Source organism: Corticium candelabrum, chromosome 21 (assembly GCF_963422355.1).
Source record: "Corticium candelabrum chromosome 21, ooCorCand1.1, whole genome shotgun sequence".
NCBI lineage: Eukaryota > Metazoa > Porifera > Homoscleromorpha > Homosclerophorida > Plakinidae > Corticium > Corticium candelabrum.
Window position 1 is genome coordinate 3,214,109 of NC_085105.1, and position 17,674 is coordinate 3,231,782.

The window sequence follows — 17,674 nt, forward strand, 5'->3', positions numbered from 1 at the left end:
GTACCTAATCCAGCTAATCTAGATTAGATTAGTCTGCATTACATAAAAGATATGCACCCCTGGATACATGGGACACAAAACACGTAAACCCACCAACCAATAAAATTGGCCTGAGGTCCACTGTTTACCAGACAACTCAACCTAATTCCATCTCTTTACCAATATAATTATAACTTTAAGTAGGAAAGCTTATAACCAAAGCTTACAATGCCCAACTACCATACCTATATCTAGAACAGACTATACAAAGAGCTATCATAGAAAATACAATTTCATCAAAGTTCTGCACTTTACTATAATTATAATCTTTACTGTTGTCCATCAAATAAGCAATGAACAGACTTCTCTATTTACAGAGTGCCATGCAAGCACAATATACAATAAGCATATACACCAGAGCACCTCTTCAGCAATTCAAGTATCCATCTGCGGTGTAAACCGAAATCCAATTTGTGACAGCAAGAAGGGATTCTGAGAGATGTCTGCAGCTCCTCCGTTGTCAAACACAGACTGATTCGTGGATCGTGAAGGATCCACTTGCTGTGCGAGTAAAGCATGCGCAGACGCAAAATGTCTGAAAGGTACAACAGGTGCTTCGTCTCCACTTGTTGCTAATCCATAAACATCGGGACTCTGATTACATCCATTCAAAGAGAGATTTCTCGGACTTGCCCCTCTGCCAGAGTCGCTATCGCTTGTAACATGACTACTAAATGCAAAGTCATGGCCACTAAGAAGTAGAGGAGATGGAACGTTGCAGTTTCTCTTGGGAGGACTAGAGAAACCCTCCATACTTGCCCCTAAAGAATCTGTTGCATCGCAATACACCATATGAATGTCAGTGCAATTAATTATCATACGCATTACGTTTTCTCTTCAAATTCAGACTCGATGGTCGATGCAATGAGCTCGGCCTCAACACGGGACTATGACTTCTCCTGTGTTAGTCAACAACACACAAACAATATGGTAGGGATGTCTGTTGGGTGCACATAAAGTGAATTAACCTTCGCATTCCAGTGGAAATCTTTCTACTAGACCCCACCAACGACGACGTCGGAGACACAACCTTCCGCGACTGCAAAAGCGCCACGCACGCCAACAGAAACCATAAAACACGACAAAGGAATGCAGAGTAGCAAGTCAGTGTGTACCTGCGCATGCAAGACAAGCCTCGGCGTGGTGGGCAACGCAGGCGACGACAAATCACCGTCTTCGTCCTAAATGTACACATTCGAGTCGACAGAGCGTCCAGAAAACAAACAAGCGCGTCCTTACCAAGTGCATTCCATGACAAAACTCACTCAGATGCAGCGTTGACGTCACATCTCTGTCAATGCAATGACCGAACAATAACCGAAAACCAACCGACAACCAACTACAACTGTTTACTTTTCGCGGTCAATCTCCCGTCGCAGGCAGTCGTCGACCGATTCTTCCTACGCACAAACGACAACCCCGAACGTCAGACTGTCGAACAAACTTTGCAAAAGCGACAAGCGGATTGGCCACGCCCCTACACGATATGTGTAGAGCAACACCGCTCGCACTCGAGAGCCGCTCACACCACATGTAGACACACAGACGGTAATACGGTAACTCACCCGTCGGATTTCGTACACACGAGGCTCGCGAGCCTATGGCGAGACAAAAATCGACGCATTTCGCTCAACACAAAGATAATGCAATGAGAATTCCTTACCAACGACGGACTGGCCGGCAAACTCGAGCCGGAAAACGTAGCTGCACGCCGTCGGCTAGAGCACGGCGGCGCTAGGTCGAGAGCTGCGATGCTCGGAAAGCGAGCCGAGCTTGACGCTGCATTCACGGCCTCGACAATCATCGGAGCGGATGTCGAGCGCTTCAGTGCGCCGCTGAATGGAAAATGAGGTGGTTCGTCGGTCTCCATTGCTGTGCCGTCGCTCGCCATCGGCGCGGTCATTTGCATTCATATACGTGAGCATGCGCAGAGAGGTCAGCATTCTTTTTGCATCGATATGACGACAGCTGCTCGTCCAACGTTTGAACCGGCTCGTGGCGGGCAGGCAAAAGGCGAAGGTGGCCTATCCGATTTGTCCGCTCTGTCGAAACACTATTCGAGTAGAGATTTGCCCGGACAGCTCAAGTTGAAGACGAGGTAGCGCGATGATTATTACTTATTTTATTACGACGATCGGTCGTGAGTAGAATTCTTATTTTTGTGTATTTTTATTCGTTAGAGAACGCGGGCAGGGCACGGTCGAAGAACTGAGGTCACGTGACTTCCGACGTCATCTTGAGGAGAGAGAAAGAGCAGCAGCTCGCGAGCGAACGAAGGACAGTGGAAAAGTAGCAGTAGGTTTGATAACATACAAACAAACGTTTTGTTTTCAATATCAAGGTTTCGGGATGGTATTGTGTAGAGTCTAGTGCCTCCAAGAGACCAAGAATCGAACCATCACAGACGACTGGTATATAATATTGTACTCTCGTGAAGTCTTTGATGTGAGCAAGTCTTGCGTGTGTCTCTAGGAAATGAGGACGCTGATGATTTAGACGATGATGTAAGTGAAGTCGAATGGTTTAGAGTGGCATATACACAAAGTCCGGTATTAATATATATACAACTAAACAGCAAGGCAAACACAGTACAGTGTAGCAATATTGAAACTGTTAGTGTTGATGCTAGAGATGTTATAAATAGGTAAAGTAGTGCTTGAACTAATAGTTGGAAATGTCGTGCAGGTTTGTATTGACAGGATATATAATTATTTAATATTAACTCCTCCAAGGTGATTATGTTTTCATCAGCATTGGTTTGTTAGTTGGCTTGTGAGCAGGATTACTCAAAAACGTGTTAATGGATTTTGATGAAATTTGGCGGGATGATAGAACAATTGATTAGTTTTTGGGATTAGTCCATTGTCATTTGAACAGCATATTCATACATGCTAAAAAGGTGAACACAAAAGTCTTTCTAATAGTTGCCATGGAAACAGTTGTTAGAGGCTTTAGGAGGTAACTAAGCTGCTTGGTAGAGGTTGACACTCTCACACTCATTGAAATGTCAGAGTAGGGAATTTCGTAGTAAACATAATTACTCTGCTACTTGGTCTATTCACATGTTTGTCTCACTATAGGAAGATGAAGACGAATCCGGAGATAGGTAAGTGTCGCGTTTCTGTATGTGTCACGATTTTGTCAACCTTTGTGTGGCAGTGACGACGACACAGCAGAACTGCTACGAGAACTACAGAAAATAAAGAACGAAAGAGCCGAAGAGGAGGCTAGAAAAGTAAGACGACGTGATCGTTTTGGTATCGAATTCGTCATCATAATTAGATATACTATAATAGGAAAGAGAGAAGAAAGAAGAAGACGAACAGATACGAACAGAAAACATCATGAGAGGTAATCCGCTCCTCAATCCACAGACTTCGGGAAGTTTTAAAGTTAAGCAGAGGTAGAGACTATGCGAGGCAGTGTTGACACCTCAACCTATGAGTCTATGGCTTTTTAGATGGGATGACGATGTTGTATTCAAGAACTGTGCAAAGGGATTGGACGATAAACCTGTCGTAAGCAATTGATTTCAATCACATCGAACTGTTGTAAACGTGCGTGTGTGTGTGTGTGTGTGTGTGTGTGTTGTGCGCAGCAAAAGCATTTCATCAATGACATGCTTCGGTCGGAGTTTCACAAAAAATTTATGGAAAAATACATCAAGTAGCCGAACATAAGTTGGACTGGTCTTGTTGATATTAGACTGCGTAGAGATAATTTGTATCAAACACTTGTTCATTGCGCAGTTATCTGCTGTAACAGATTATAAGACCCATAGACCGTGGTGTCTTCTGAAAGGCCTGGCACGTAAAACGCTCGATACAGAGAGCTCGATCTGTGTGAAAAACGATGCAATGTGAAGACTGTGCAAACACGATTTGTGACTTTGTCGTTGTAATAACCTGCCGGCATCCAAGAACGGCGCAGAAGCGACTACCTTCCATTCTGTAGTAGCTAGAGAGTAGTTCGGCTCGTCTACCGACGCCGCCCTGTTATCCCAGTCAACAATATATTGACATTTTGACACGTCAACCTGCAACACAATCAATACCTCGGCACAATTAGTACACGTTTTAGTGTGTCGCTTACATAACGTCCCGGCTCTTCTCTGTTCATGTCATTCATTTCAGATGGCATAATCCACGTTGCATGGCCGTAGTGCTTCGGCAACTGACCTCTGAACGACGAACGAATGAACTGCACCTGGATTCTATGAACACAATAATTTATGCAATTGACGTTATGTAGGGACAACATACCCCTCCTCCCCCTCCACTCCCCTCTCCCTCCACTCCCCTCTCCCTCCACTCCCCTCTCCCTCCACTCCCCTCTCCCTCCACTCCCCTCTCCCTCCACTCCCCTCTCCCTCCACTCCCCTCCGCTCCCCTCTCCCTCTCCCTCCACTCCCCTCCGCTCCCCTCTCCCTCTCCCTCCACTCCCCTCTCCCTCTCCCTCTCCCTCCGCCTCCCCTCTCCCTCCGCCTCCCCTCTCCCTCCGCCTCCCCTCTCCCTCCGCCTACCCCTTCGCCTCCCCTCTCCCTCCGCCTACCCCTTCGCCTCCCCTCTCCCTCCGCCTACCCCTTCGCCTCCCCTCTCCCTCCGCCTACCCCTTCGCCTCCCCTCTCCCTCCGCCTCCCCTCTCCCTCCGCCTCCCCTCTCCCTCCGCCTCCCCTCTCCCTCCGCCTCCCCTCTCCCTCCGCCTCCCCTCTCCCTCCGCCTCCCCTCTCCCTCCGCCTCCCCTCTCCCTCCGCCTCCCCTCTCCCTCCGCCTCCCCTCTCCCTCAACCTCCCCTCTAACTCCACCTCCCCTCTCCCTCAACCTCCCCTCTCCCTCCCCTCCCATCCCATCCCCTCCCTCCTCCCTTAGTCATTGATCGCCAAACAGAAACATGTACCCTGCTAGGCTCACCTGCCGGGTTGGTGGACGCCCAGATGGGGGTAAAGATCCCAATTGCCCATCAGGAGGGGCATAACGATACATAATAATAATTTTTCTTGATCTGAGACAAAAAAATCATGTGGGCGGACCAGAAACTACTATTTCTTCGAGTGGCCTAACGTGCATTCTCCCATTTTGACAAACGTGCATCATGCAAGCAAGTGACCAGCCCTCATAGATCTCACACATAACTAGATCCATCGTAGCTATACAGTGTAAACTAATACACTAGAGATAATAAGATTTTTAGCCTCCTCTCCAGGCCCACTTTTGCTTGCACATGCTTTGCCACACGTTACTATTCCATGTGGTGGACCGTGTATGCCTCTGTATGTACATGTATAGACATTAAGGGGTACCAATTGATACGAATTGAAATGAGTAACGTACCTGTCCGAATGCACGAAAAAGTTGCTAGTGAATCTGTACCACTCTTTGCCAATACAGACGTTGTAGGGCCGGTTTTGTGACAGTTGAGTTGTTTGCGTATGCTTGTATAACTGACCATACAATTCCAGTGGTGCATGGTACCCTGCAACATCAATCACAGTCAGACTCAATCAGTCTCCTAGATCATGCACACCACATGTCAACAGACGAATCTGAATCTCTTGCACCAACAGAAGCAAACGTAGAAGGAGAGAAAATGGTGTGTGTATAAATTATCCTTGCTGTGGTGGCAACACTGATAACATGGTGGGGCTGCCATGAATGTTATGTACGTATAATGTATGTACATATGTGTACGTACAAACCTTACACAGATGTACTGAGTATAAGACGATGTTGCATGTTTCAGTATATCTAACACAGACATGGTCCTCACTCTATATTACTCAGCTTCGGGGGGGGGGGTTGGGTGTTAAGATTTCAATGAAACAATATCAAGCTACTATGAATTCTAAACAAGCTAACACTAAATGTGATAGCAATATGTATAACTAGCTCACTGGCCCGTTCTCCGCACGGGCAGGTTAGATTATTCCTGTTCAGAAATGTACAGTTTAAATTTGGTGACATAGTGTGATGTTTAAGTGACATAACAATGGCATGTGAACAAACAATGAATTTATTGAAATTTTAAAGTGGACGTTGCATTCTTAGTTATGAGAAAAACAAAACTACGCCATGAGATTGAGTTGACATAACGGAACTTCCTTCAAATTGAGTCTATCAGGGGCATTCAGTCTCCTTCTTGAAAGGCGAACAGCATAGTGTCATTCTACGTGCACCCCCAAAAGGGGACCCGACTGAAGGTGAAGGTCAATGCCACCCTGCCTATGTCCTTACCCATGTCGAGTTACGCCTGTACCCCAAATTTTAGCCTCGTCTGGTCTAGCCGGCTATCAAACTTATACATACATACATATATACATACGTGTGTGTGTGTGTGTGTGTGTGTGTGTGTGTGTGTGTGTGTGTGTGTGTGTGTGTGTATTCCTGCTTGTATTTCCAATCACTAGCAACCTAGTCTATAACCTCTTGTATTGCAATCATCCTCTATGTTTCTGTCTTGATCACGAGCAGAACCAGAAGACACTAATAATTACTACTACCATGGCCAGCTAAAATTGCTAGTTGACACTGACTAGTTGTCCTACACTAAGGATACAGCCACAGCTCGGGCAAGCTGATGTTGACATAATCATATGCATTAAATGGCAACATTCAAAGTTTGGTCCCAAAGCAGCATAGAGCATTTAATTAAAGGTACCCAGAAAACCTGCTTACCTACAGCATAATGGCACTACTATTAAATATCTATCTGTATCATGTTGTAAGGTGTAACAGACAACAACAATATCAGACAATACCTTTGAACAAAGCCAAGCTTCTTGATATCGACAACAGAACGAACATTGTAACAACAGCATACTTCACTACCCGAAGTGACGACAAAAATGGTCTTAGCAATTGCCATGCCCGACCCACTTTATCCAATACTTCCTACACGTCACACAATATAAGGAACCCGTGAAAGCAAACATTGACCTTCAAAATTCAATACCAAGAGGTTGTGAAGAGAGACAGCAGCAGCAAGACAGATCAAAGGGTAGACAGGGAAAAGAAACCGTTCTTCCTGTAACAGAGTTGTTACAACCTGAAAACGGGTGAATCTACTGACTTTATGTGTATTATTACTTTGTGAGGTCTTGTGAAGAAAATTGCAATCCAAATATAAAGTGGAGCCAGGCATTTCCATGAAGCACTGGTCACACCTGCAAAACACCAGTGTTGGCAGTTTTCATTGTTGACGATAGGAATCAGTAGCAGAGACAGTCCAGTAGGATTTTTGGTGTTCTGGTTGTGGCCAGATATGTTTGTTAGACAGATCACTGTTCAAGTTGCAGTCTAGTTGCATCGAAATGCACTGTTTTGTATAGCGACTAAACTGGTTGTCTCAGCAATCATAAACTTAGCCACTAAGTTACACATAATGACACGATTTGTACTCATTGAACTTGTTTAATTAATTAATTAATCTTGGCATATCCGAGATTCGCCCATATGATAAGTGATTTGTATCCTGCAAGGTCATTGATTGTTTGAATTACCGTTCATTTTAAGCTGTGAGTACATAAATCTTTATTACCTGTTTGTCAGTAACCCTTCTGTAACTAATTAGACGGAGTCTAAATGCATTTACTGTTTAGTAGCTCATTAGAGGCATATCAAATCATCTGCGTATTACTGAAACCAGCTGTGTGGTGCTGTTGATCATAGCAATGGTAGGGTCTACGCGTTTCCACTGACAGCAGTAGGGTATCAGCGCAAAACAATTTGTACCCGCTGTATCGACCAATCAGGGTTGTCAAAAACCACGTGACATGATACAAGTCCTGGTAAAAACCAAGTGGCAAGCTAATCGTACCCTAACCTCTACATATACTGTGTACAAGTGGATACCAGTTGAAGTTACAAATGGACTGTCTGTCACCAGCCCATAGACACATTCCATACTAAAAGACCTAGATCTCTGACCAATTGTAATGTCTACACAAAAAGATCAACAACAACTACACACAAGGCACTGTTTGTGATGACAACACCATTCTTAGAAAGCAAATTTATCAACTAGAAGAGAATCAGTTGCAACTACCAGTAGTTCCTTATGACAACAAAAAAAACAAATTTTGTGTAATCATAGGCTTACATGTCTATTGGTTATGTTATCCACAACATGCGCATGCAAATCTATAAACAACTTACCATCAGAGACTGACTTTTGACGTCTCACTGACACAAGATGAATGACCTGAACAATAACTGTCTCTTGGCCCAACAATTCTTTAAGTAGTGATCAAACTAGACCATCACAACTTACCCAGATGACAGCACTCATCATGCCAAGTAGAAAGACAATGTTGAAATTCAAGAATCCATTCACAAAATAATACGTCCAAGGTTCGACTCCTACAATTTATAAACAGTGAAAAACAATTAGCTTTAATACCTAGACTAGTCATCATGGATCAATTATTTAGAGTCAAGTTTGACTACGTTCCCTCCCATTTGTTGCATTGCTGTGTGTGCATGTCCCCAGCAAGAGTGCTCTGCAATACGATGCTGGTGAAGAAACACTATAGATGCTTACACGTGTGTGGTGTGTGTGTGTGTGTGTGGTGTGTGTGTGTGTGTGTGTGTGTGTGTGTGTGTGTGTGCGCGCGCGCGCGCGCACGTGTGTACTATGCAATGTGAGTGCCTCATGTTTGCAATAATAGTCTGAATCAAAAACAACTCAAATCCCCAACGTAAATTAAAATTAAAATTTATTTAATAAAAGTTAATATTAGTTTAATTTAATTTTAATTAAACAGTAACTTTATTTGACTTTATTGCACTCACCGTATAACTCAGGTCCACCTTTTCCAAACACATTATACAGAACAATGTTCATTGATGCCACAACAAATTTCCGATAAAAGTAATAGTCAATAACAGCAGTAGGAACCTATAAATCTACAAATACAACAGACGCTGTCCTAATATTTCTACAGTTACGTACCAAAGTCGCAACTGCTGATAGACACGACCATCGAATAAATCCCCAAACATCCTTCTTGCAAACAATAATATCCACAGCCAGTGGTAATCTACCATTACAAACATGATAGTGCATTAGTTATATTAACCATAGCAGACATTTTATATCTAAACAAATTCACTTTAGAGTTTCATCTAAAAAATTTCACACCTGTAATTAGACGTGGTACAAATTTCGTGATTTAGCCACATTTCTTTAAATAAATGCTGCAGCATTTATTTTTAGTTAGCTCTCAGGTATGGTGTTTGAATTAATTAAGGTGTTGGTTAAACAAAAATAGCATTTACATTAAGAGATGCATCCCTCCAATACAATAGTCTAGTGTATTGTGAGATGCAGCCCTCCAATACAATAAATAGTCTAGTGTATTGTGAGATGCATCCCTCCAATACAATAGTCTACGCAAAGAAGTAGATACGCGGAACTGGTCAATACCATCAAAGAGCAAGGATTTGTATGCAAGCAGATCAACAATGAAGTTGGTTCTAGAGGATTTATCAACATCATTGGTCTCCAACAGTTCTTTCACCTACTAAACATTCCAACAAAACACCAACAACATCTCATGTCTAATATTGTCAAAACTGTAATCAAACATTCTTTCAAAATATGGCTTGTTAGAAATAGATTACATAGTAATTACGATTAGCTTAGATATAGATAGTTATCTTATATATTGCTTAGTGTACCAACAGTTCTATCTGTACTGTTGTTTGCGAGCATTTTACTTACTGTGTAGCACCACAGGATTATTAGTCTGTGCTGGCTACATACGGTTGGTTAGCTCCTCGTTTATTCTAAATAAATGAGTTTACGCGTATAGTCTAGTGAATTGTGAGATGCGGTGTATATTGATTACTTTTGTCTTTGCCTTGAGAGTGTAAACACCGTAGGATTGACGCCGTTCCATGGAGATATGTTTCTTGCACACTAATTTTTGTAAAAGACACATATGTCCAAATCTCTCTTCTAGTGTTACATAATTTGCATCAGGTTCTCCAAACGTCAACTCATTCTAAATACTGTGTGCAATAAAATTATCATCCCAGCAACTTCCACAGAGATCATACGCAAATCGGGTAATTTAGTATTCTACCTTTGCATTAAAATCATTGCATAAAATAAATTGACAAAGGTCTGTACAAATAATACTATCGGTAATTACTTACATAGAAAACCATAACCACACCAACCAAAATCACACAAGATCTCGATCTAAATAAATATAAAATTCAATAATACCGTACCCGAGTGCTGCTGCAAATGGCCATCCAATTATGGTTGCCATAGCAATAGCAAACACAGCTAACTGCACAAGAACACGACACCATCAAATAGAAACACAGGCAGAAACAGATGAAGTCGATGTATTACCGGTAGGTTCCCACTTAACCATGCTCCAGTCGACACCATGACACAGTACATGGAAAACGAACTTGGAAGATATGCTAGACACAGACACTACTAACATCCAATGGCGTTCGTCGAAGTATACAACAACACTCACCAGTGGACGATATAAACATTCCACTACCAAATAGCAGAAATGCCAGCAAGAGTCGAGCAACAGAACGACCAAAAACTGGCAAAACAGACCTATAACAGAGACTCAATGTCGCTACCTAGATGGTAATGGTACGTTGAGACAAAAAGAGTGAGACAAAAAGAGTGACGTTGGCACCACAATCCCTATTTAAATACTAACCAAAATGCACACAACAACATGATGTCAGATTTAATCCAGATACTGTCATAAACACTCAGACAATTTAAAAATCTTTTTAATACAACCATCTCGTATAGCGTGGCCACAACATAGGCAATATGAGCAATGGTACTTTGCTTGCAATGGATCACACGAATATGTACACACAAATCCTTCACCTAAATTTGCCAGTCACAAAGTAGGCAGTTGCATGCATGTTTTACCTGTAAAGGTATGTTTCGCATAAAGCACTCACCACACCGAGACAGCAACGTACGCCATAGAAAATTGCAATCTAAGTGAGAACATTCAATTAAAGAACACACACAATACTCAACCAGGTGTATATAATATGTTCAATCAGAGACAAAAATTATGCCATTAAACAACAATAAGACAGCAGGCCATGAAGAATAAAAACACTACTCCTGGTATTAATTAAAATCTCTTGTTGTAAATCAATTTGTTACTTTCTATATACTCCAACAAACACATAAAAATGCACAATGTCCCTAGTATAAAGGTGGGTATACAAAGATGCTGACTCTCCTGCATTTGCGACCCTCTCCCACCTACCCAGATTTGGCATCAAATCTCCCACATTCTGACCATTTGTGGGTGTGACTAAAATAATGAAAATGCCTGTTCTACTTGATATCCGGATATCAATTTCTATGTGCGCTGGTCCCTCTCTTCATCCAGCTCCTTCATACATACTTGGTCTGACTGAGTCATATCACCACAGCTGATAACTACGTCTAACTATTAGCAGTGCCAGTCCTCTTACAAGTTCATTTCTTGATTCTGTGGCCCATTTAAGGAATTTAGCCTGTAATATTTTCATCTTAAGAGATGCCTTAACAAAGTCTGGAATTCTTTCCACTATAGAGTCTCTTTGTCTCATACCAAGCCCATGACAAATACCTTTTCGATACGCTGTGTCAACAGACATCTCTACTAGATTTCTTTCAAAGTTCCACAAATGACTTCCGTATGTGAGAACTGGAAATAGTTGACTTTCCATGATCTTCATCCACACACTATATTTGGAACAACTTCCACGAAGTCGGCTAATGACACCATTCACAGCAGCATAAAATTTTCTTTTTCTTGCCTCCAATGTGCTCTGTACCATACTGTAATCATTCACAACGACGCCCAAATGTGTTATTTCCTCCTTGTTTGGTAATCTATTGCCATTGAGAAAAACGTCTAACTCACTAGAGTATTTCCATCATCTCTGCTTGAATGTAATCACGACACTCTTTTTGGTGTTGTATATCAGATGATGCTCATTCGTATACTCAGCACATATATCTAGCAGATGTTGTAGTTCAGCAACACTTGGAGACACTAGTGTTATGCTGTTTGCGTAAGTCAAGCACCCCAGGTACAGACCTGCTATTTTAGCTCCGACACCAGAAAAGCTAAGCTGTGTCAAAAGATAATCTAGATAAATAGAGATTGAACAAAGATGAAGACAAAACGCTCCCTTGTCATACTCCATTTCCATCGCCAAAATGTGAAGAACAGTGGTTGTTCCTCTTAACTTTCATTTTTTGACATGAATACCACTTGGCAAGAATTTAACCAAGTATACAGGATCACCTCTATCCAGTAACTTGTTAAACAGACAATAAAAGGAAACTTTATCATATGCTTTTGATAGATCAAGAGCACACACATATACTTCTTTGTTACCATTTGATAGGTAGTACTCGGCAGTCTCCTTCAAAACAAAGGAACAATCTGAACATCCATGACCCTTTTTGAAACCAACTTGTTGTTGACTAGACATTAGTATACCATGCAACTTGTCACGCATTATTAGTTCCAGTGCTTTTGATATTGTTGACGAAATGGCTATTCCTCTGTAATTGTCTGGATCACTGGCATCACCGTGTTTATCTTTAATGACTGGAAAACATAAGACTCCAAAAATTGAGTTGGGACTACAGAATGTTTTAAGCAAGCAGTAAAGGCTGCACTCATGTGGATAGCTAATTCAAAGCCACCATACCTAAGGTGTTCTGACTCTACTTCATCAGGTCCAGCAGATTTTCTTACTTTCAGTTGACGAAATGCTATTTCAACCTCTTTAGGATGTATCTCAATACACCACCATGGTAGTTTTGATGTTTGTATTTGATGTTCTAGATTTGTCTCAAATATCTGATGCTCTCTATCTATAGAATTATGTGATTGACTGTTGATAATTTGGCTAAATTGTTTCTTCAAGCACTCCATCATTTCACTGTCAGACATACGATTTGTATGAAAGCTGTGTTTCATACTTTCTTCCTCGTACTTTCTTCCTCGTATTTTCTTCCTCGTACTTTCTTCCAAAACGAATCAGTATGGCCAAACTTTCCCACCAACATTCTTGTTCCTTTCGTTTTCTATTTTTCAAATGATTTTTAAATATCTTTCTAGAATTCTGCATTGCTTTGTATAATTCACCATCTCTGGGCTTACCAGCACATTTCCATTTAGAAAAGTCATTTCTAGCCTGCTGCTGTGATTTCTTGAAATCATCATACCAACCCAATTTACTTGTTCCTCTACCTGAGCCTTTCCGTGTACATAATTTACCAGATCTCAGCAAAGCTCCACATATGGCGTCAAGATATTCTTGAATATCGTGATGATGACCACAAGACTCAGGTTCATTGCACACAGCAGCTTCTACTGGCATAGGTAGTTTACTTAGTTCCAGTTCTACACAGTGTTTATACCTCACCAAACTATCCATTGTTGTTTGTTTCCAGAAAAATTTCTTACCAACAGACTTGTTCTTTAGTATTGAAATCTTACCATCTACTTCCACACTCGTTGACATGACAATAGGCCAATGATCAGATAAATAACCACCGTCCTCCCTTATCTCAAATCTATAATTGTTTTTTCAAACCTTCAGAGACTAAGTACTCAATCCATGATCGAGTCTGGAAATCTAAACTGTGCCATGTATTCTTAGTATTCGCTTCAGTAACATCCATGCCAATAGCTGTCAGGTTGAACTCTGACATAAATGTAGCCAGTCGTCCTGAAAAACGCTTCGTGCCTTTGCAAAGATCAGTATTGAAGTCTCTCAGTATCATAACACTATCACAATCATTTGACTCTAAAAGGCCTCCCAAAAACCAGTTTCAGTGATGTAATCCTCTAATGATTGCTCATCACCATAGTCAACTGGCATGTACACAGAAATAATAAGTATAGTTCCTAGATCTGTAGTAATCCGGATTGCAGCCATTCTGTCCGAAGCAGTTCGAATAGTAGAAACAAACTGATAAAAACGTTTATGCCACGATATTGCAATTCCACTAAATGGCCTTCCCAATACAGTTTTATCCATCTCCATAGGAGACACCACAGAATAAAAAGCCTCTTCATTAATAGAAGCTAAGTTACCCAGCTCTGTAGATAGAAGCCAATGTTCTTGCACAGCAAGTATATCCACTTCTTTGAACAAATCTGAAATACAGTCAGCTGCCGACTTGAACCCTCTACAGTTAAAACTAGATACCTTTAGATTAGTTGACATCTTCATATTGATTGTTTTCATTTTCAGAAACAGACTTTTTTGGTCGAAATACCCATGATCTGACTTTGACGTGCTCTGGCCAGAAATTAGACTTCAATACTCTATTCTTAAACTCTAATGGGACTCTCACTCTTGCACTCCTTGTACCTTGTATTCTTGATGGTAACAAAAAACACATTTTCCCATCCACACCCTATCTTTCAGGTATTTGACAATTTGTAATTCAGTAACATCTTCGTCCAAATTTCCAACATAAATGTCCCATGTGTCCCGCCTCCTTTCCACACCTGCCCGAGATGACACCTCTTTGCTGGAACCCACTACAGCTTTAATGTTTCTTCGTCGAAGCTAGACGATCTACTAATCTCCATTGCTGATCATTATCCATAATATCGAAACTATTACTTTCACTACTTCATCACCCTTCTTCTCATCAATACCTCCAGACTGTGGTTGCACCGAATTTGAATTTTGTACAAATGAAACCATCAGAACTTCTGAATAGCTTCTACAAACTTGTGATTTCTTACCATCTGTAATTACTTCTCCTAATTCTTTTATTTTCTTCTCACAAAGGCTGACTTGCTCGGACAGCCTACCAACCACACCTTCCACTTCATTATTAAGATTAGCTGACACCTTAGCCAGTAAATTACAGCAGTCAACCTCTTCTAGTGGAATGACTGGAAACGAATTGATATCTACAGCACCAAACTTAGGCAGGTCTGCTTGGAGCCTATCTGCCTCGTAACATAAATGTAGTACATCTTCAACATCACCTTCGACGTTCTTCTTGTAAGACGTGTTTTTCCTATTCTTCTTTCTAATATCCAATTGGTGTTGATGCTGCGTGTCGCTAATTAAGCACATTAATCAATTGGTTATACATTTTTGTTGCACTAAAATTAAATTAATTAATGGCTTCTACTCCAACCGGGCATGAAAATATTTAAATCTTAATAATTAGATATTATTTATATATTATTTAACAATTATTACAATATAAATTTATTTATTGATATTAATGCTATTGTAAGCGTTTTTGCAAAATTGTAAAATTGCTATTGTAAAATTTTAAACTCACGCATTCTCCGGCATTTTTCCTACAAACTCACAGATTTTGATTCAGCTACAGTAGGTTGGCAGGTCTGGGCATAACACAAAGCACAACTAGCGTGCACTATCTAGTTCCTAGTCTGTGCTCTGAATGTGCCACAAACTGGCAACTTGAAGATCTATACTATCTACTTTGTCTTTGCTACTTACTCTAAATAAATATATTTATAAATAACATATTTAATTATCTATACCCAAACCAAAAGTTGCAACAATTGTCTGCTGTCAAAAATCCATTTTTCCAAAACTGGTTGGGCCAAGCCAACCCTCTGTTACACCCCTGTACTACTAATTGCCGTTTTATCATTGATGTTTCTCTTGATCATAAATAATTTGCTATGATGATGTGTCTTGATCTCAATGTTGTATAGTATATGAGCATGCTAAACTAACAAAAATTGTTTGTTATATTGCTGTTTTAAAAATGTAGATATCAACATGCAAGCATACAAAAGTCAACATTTTTAATATCAATAAACTTTCAAATTGGCAATGTTGTAGACACAAAATAATGTAAATAAATAATTTAATTATAATAAAAACAAAACCACAAACTAAATGTGATTATCCACATATCAGCATGATTACCAATTAGACATATGTGTGGGTTTGCCTGTGTCTCAAAAGTTATAAATTGATTAGCGTTAGCTCAACAAAAATCTAGTCACACAAAACCCAATACTGTATTACAGTATCTCTACAGGAATCATTATAATGCTAAACCAGGGGCAGGGCATAGAAAGCCAATGATGATCGGTCTGAGTAGGTGGGGCAATGTTGTGCACCTCTTAGCAACCTTGAACATCCATGCATTACTGCACATTTTAGCCTCACTTACTAGCTGGGACTCTGGCCCTACTGCCTCTCATGACACAGAAGTCACTCTATGCAGTACTGATGTCTAGAAAACGCACGGCTGACACAAACTTCTCCAAATATATTACTTATTTAATTGGCTATACCCTTAAATGAAAGTTGATGCCAGCGCCTGGCGAAAGTGGATTTTCCCAAAACCAGCTGGCCATGGCCAGACCAGTCAGATTGGACGCTACATCCATATAAACTCAAATTTCCTGGCCAACTAAAAACTTGCCTACTGTCACGCTCAAGTACCCATTAGACTACAAAACGATTGAAAATCACACTCAAGTCACATAGACAGGCAACAAAGCAAGGAAATACAATAATAAGGTCAATTAAATCAACAGCACATATTTATCTATATACCTTGTTGTCGGTCAGGAGACGAATAATCTCACCAGGAATTGTATGCATCAGCAGATAGGCATACGAACGAACTGCAAATACCGGTGAGTATTCCCATGTTTGAAATCCTGTTCCATACATCAAGTAATGTGTCTAACAAAACAAACAAATAAATTAAACTAAAAATTAAAAATTGAGTAAAATGCTATAATGTAACTAATGATAAAGTGCAAGTGCATATCTACACCTGCAAACAGATGGACGTGCTAACAGGCCATTCACATTGTGTCTGCCTTGTAAGTAATTTGCAGAATAGGACAGCACAAGACTAACTGATGTTGTAGATACATCTCGGTTGCTTCAATTATTACAAATACATTAACACTTTGAATCGGACAAATCTCGAGTCGTTATGTCTGAGTTTGATTTTCTCTTGCTTTTGACCTGAGATAGTATTAGAGTTAGTATTGAGGCGATTTATTATATCTATTGTCGCAGTATAAATATTTAATTATAATAATAAGCATAGGTTATCATATGAATAGTTTGCTGTATACTATGGTCACGTGATGTGTATATAAGTGGAGTGTGACATCAACCGTAAGTAACTTATTGCACACTTGCCGAACAATACATCATATACACCATCTAAATATTACGCGCTCGTGACTGGTCGCACATCACGTAACCATGGTAGTAACTATAATTATTAAATATTATACACACTAGTGTATACCATCTACTACATTCACATTAATTACCTAATTAATATTAATAAATCAATTTGCAAGGTTCCAAACGTTGAGCTGAACGACACAGCTTGTACAACGCTACTATTGTACTATTGTTAATTAATATACGATTTTATTAAAATTTTCTTGATTTAGTTTCCTCTTACGGGCTCCCAGTAATTGAACGTCTCATCACAATCAGATATATTGCTGAAAAACGCAGCAAGTAGTCGTGCAGCCACGAGTAGCCTAAAAGCATCAGAAACCCCAAACGACCACATGTGTAGAGCTGCGGCTAGCCTCGGATACCATTTCACTTATCACGTGACTAAGCGCCTAACGCAC

The 17,674-nt window shown here is 40.6% G+C and overlaps 3 protein-coding genes across 5 annotated transcripts; 1 reads left to right on the plus strand and 2 right to left on the minus strand.

Annotated features, from left to right (window-relative positions):
* Positions 1 to 144: 144 nt before the first annotated feature.
* On the minus strand, positions 145 to 1,931 carry LOC134196406 (P2R1A-PPP2R2A-interacting phosphatase regulator 1-like). 2 transcript variants are annotated; one of them, XM_062665522.1, is made up of 8 exons: positions 1,703 to 1,931; positions 1,605 to 1,637; positions 1,393 to 1,439; positions 1,279 to 1,330; positions 1,155 to 1,220; positions 1,008 to 1,078; positions 868 to 938; positions 145 to 800 (listed from the first exon to the last, which is right to left on the minus strand). In XM_062665522.1, exons 1-8 carry the CDS (start codon positions 1,928 to 1,930, stop codon positions 415 to 417), a joined length of 954 nt encoding a protein of 317 aa, XP_062521506.1. In that variant the 5' UTR covers position 1,931; the 3' UTR covers positions 145 to 414. The 2 variants fall into 2 exon arrangements, with proteins under 2 accessions (XP_062521506.1, XP_062521505.1); XM_062665521.1 differs by having other exon boundaries at positions 145 to 809.
* A 49-nt stretch (positions 1,932 to 1,980) lies between these two features.
* LOC134196334 (spliceosome-associated protein CWC15 homolog) lies at positions 1,981 to 3,839 on the plus strand. Its single transcript, XM_062665434.1, has 9 exons — positions 1,981 to 2,137; positions 2,220 to 2,338; positions 2,403 to 2,450; positions 2,512 to 2,543; positions 3,120 to 3,145; positions 3,199 to 3,274; positions 3,336 to 3,442; positions 3,500 to 3,557; positions 3,638 to 3,839. Exons 1-9 carry the CDS (start codon positions 1,998 to 2,000, stop codon positions 3,707 to 3,709), a joined length of 678 nt encoding a protein of 225 aa, XP_062521418.1. The 5' UTR covers positions 1,981 to 1,997; the 3' UTR covers positions 3,710 to 3,839.
* LOC134196332 (alpha-1,2-mannosyltransferase ALG9-like) lies at positions 3,739 to 17,628 on the minus strand. 2 transcript variants are annotated; one of them, XM_062665432.1, is made up of 17 exons: positions 17,497 to 17,628; positions 16,620 to 16,751; positions 10,954 to 11,024; positions 10,532 to 10,620; positions 10,399 to 10,472; positions 10,272 to 10,333; positions 8,986 to 9,073; positions 8,826 to 8,931; positions 8,305 to 8,393; positions 8,190 to 8,235; positions 7,122 to 7,198; positions 6,988 to 7,059; positions 6,794 to 6,926; positions 5,370 to 5,511; positions 4,132 to 4,252; positions 3,945 to 4,075; positions 3,739 to 3,877 (listed from the first exon to the last, which is right to left on the minus strand). In XM_062665432.1, exons 1-17 carry the CDS (start codon positions 17,608 to 17,610, stop codon positions 3,778 to 3,780), a joined length of 1,647 nt encoding a protein of 548 aa, XP_062521416.1. In that variant the 5' UTR covers positions 17,611 to 17,628; the 3' UTR covers positions 3,739 to 3,777. The 2 variants fall into 2 exon arrangements, with proteins under 2 accessions (XP_062521416.1, XP_062521417.1); XM_062665433.1 differs by lacking the exon at positions 17,497 to 17,628 and adding an exon at positions 15,056 to 15,132 and having other exon boundaries at positions 16,620 to 16,702.
* Positions 17,629 to 17,674: the final 46 nt, after the last annotated feature.

What these genes read in the sequence shown, in the direction of transcription:
- LOC134196406 (XM_062665521.1), bottom strand. Translation starts at nt 1,930, where the DNA reads ATGGCGAGCGACGGCACAGCAATGGAGACCGACGAACCACCTCATTTT. An exon ending in TGCCGGCCAGTCCGTCGTTG is followed by an intron (nt 1,638 to 1,702) that starts GTAAGGAATTCT and finishes GTCTCGCCATAG; the next exon opens with GCTCGCGAGCCTCGTGTGTA. An exon ending in GGCTTGTCTTGCATGCGCAG is followed by an intron (nt 1,079 to 1,154) that starts GTACACACTGAC and finishes GCGCTTTTGCAG; the next exon opens with TCGCGGAAGGTTGTGTCTCC.
- LOC134196334 (XM_062665434.1), top strand. Translation starts at nt 1,998, where the DNA reads ATGACGACAGCTGCTCGTCCAACGTTTGAACCGGCTCGTGGCGGGCAG. An exon ending in CTGATGATTTAGACGATGAT is followed by an intron (nt 2,544 to 3,119) that starts GTAAGTGAAGTC and finishes GTCTCACTATAG; the next exon opens with GAAGATGAAGACGAATCCGG. An exon ending in AGTTTTAAAGTTAAGCAGAG is followed by an intron (nt 3,443 to 3,499) that starts GTAGAGACTATG and finishes ATGGCTTTTTAG; the next exon opens with ATGGGATGACGATGTTGTAT.
- LOC134196332 (XM_062665432.1), bottom strand. Translation starts at nt 17,610, where the DNA reads ATGTGGTCGTTTGGGGTTTCTGATGCTTTTAGGCTACTCGTGGCTGCA. An exon ending in TTTTTCGTGCATTCGGACAG is followed by an intron (nt 4,253 to 5,369) that starts GTACGTTACTCA and finishes TTGTGTTCATAG; the next exon opens with AATCCAGGTGCAGTTCATTC. An exon ending in GAGAAGAGCCGGGACGTTAT is followed by an intron (nt 4,076 to 4,131) that starts GTAAGCGACACA and finishes ATTGTGTTGCAG; the next exon opens with GTTGACGTGTCAAAATGTCA.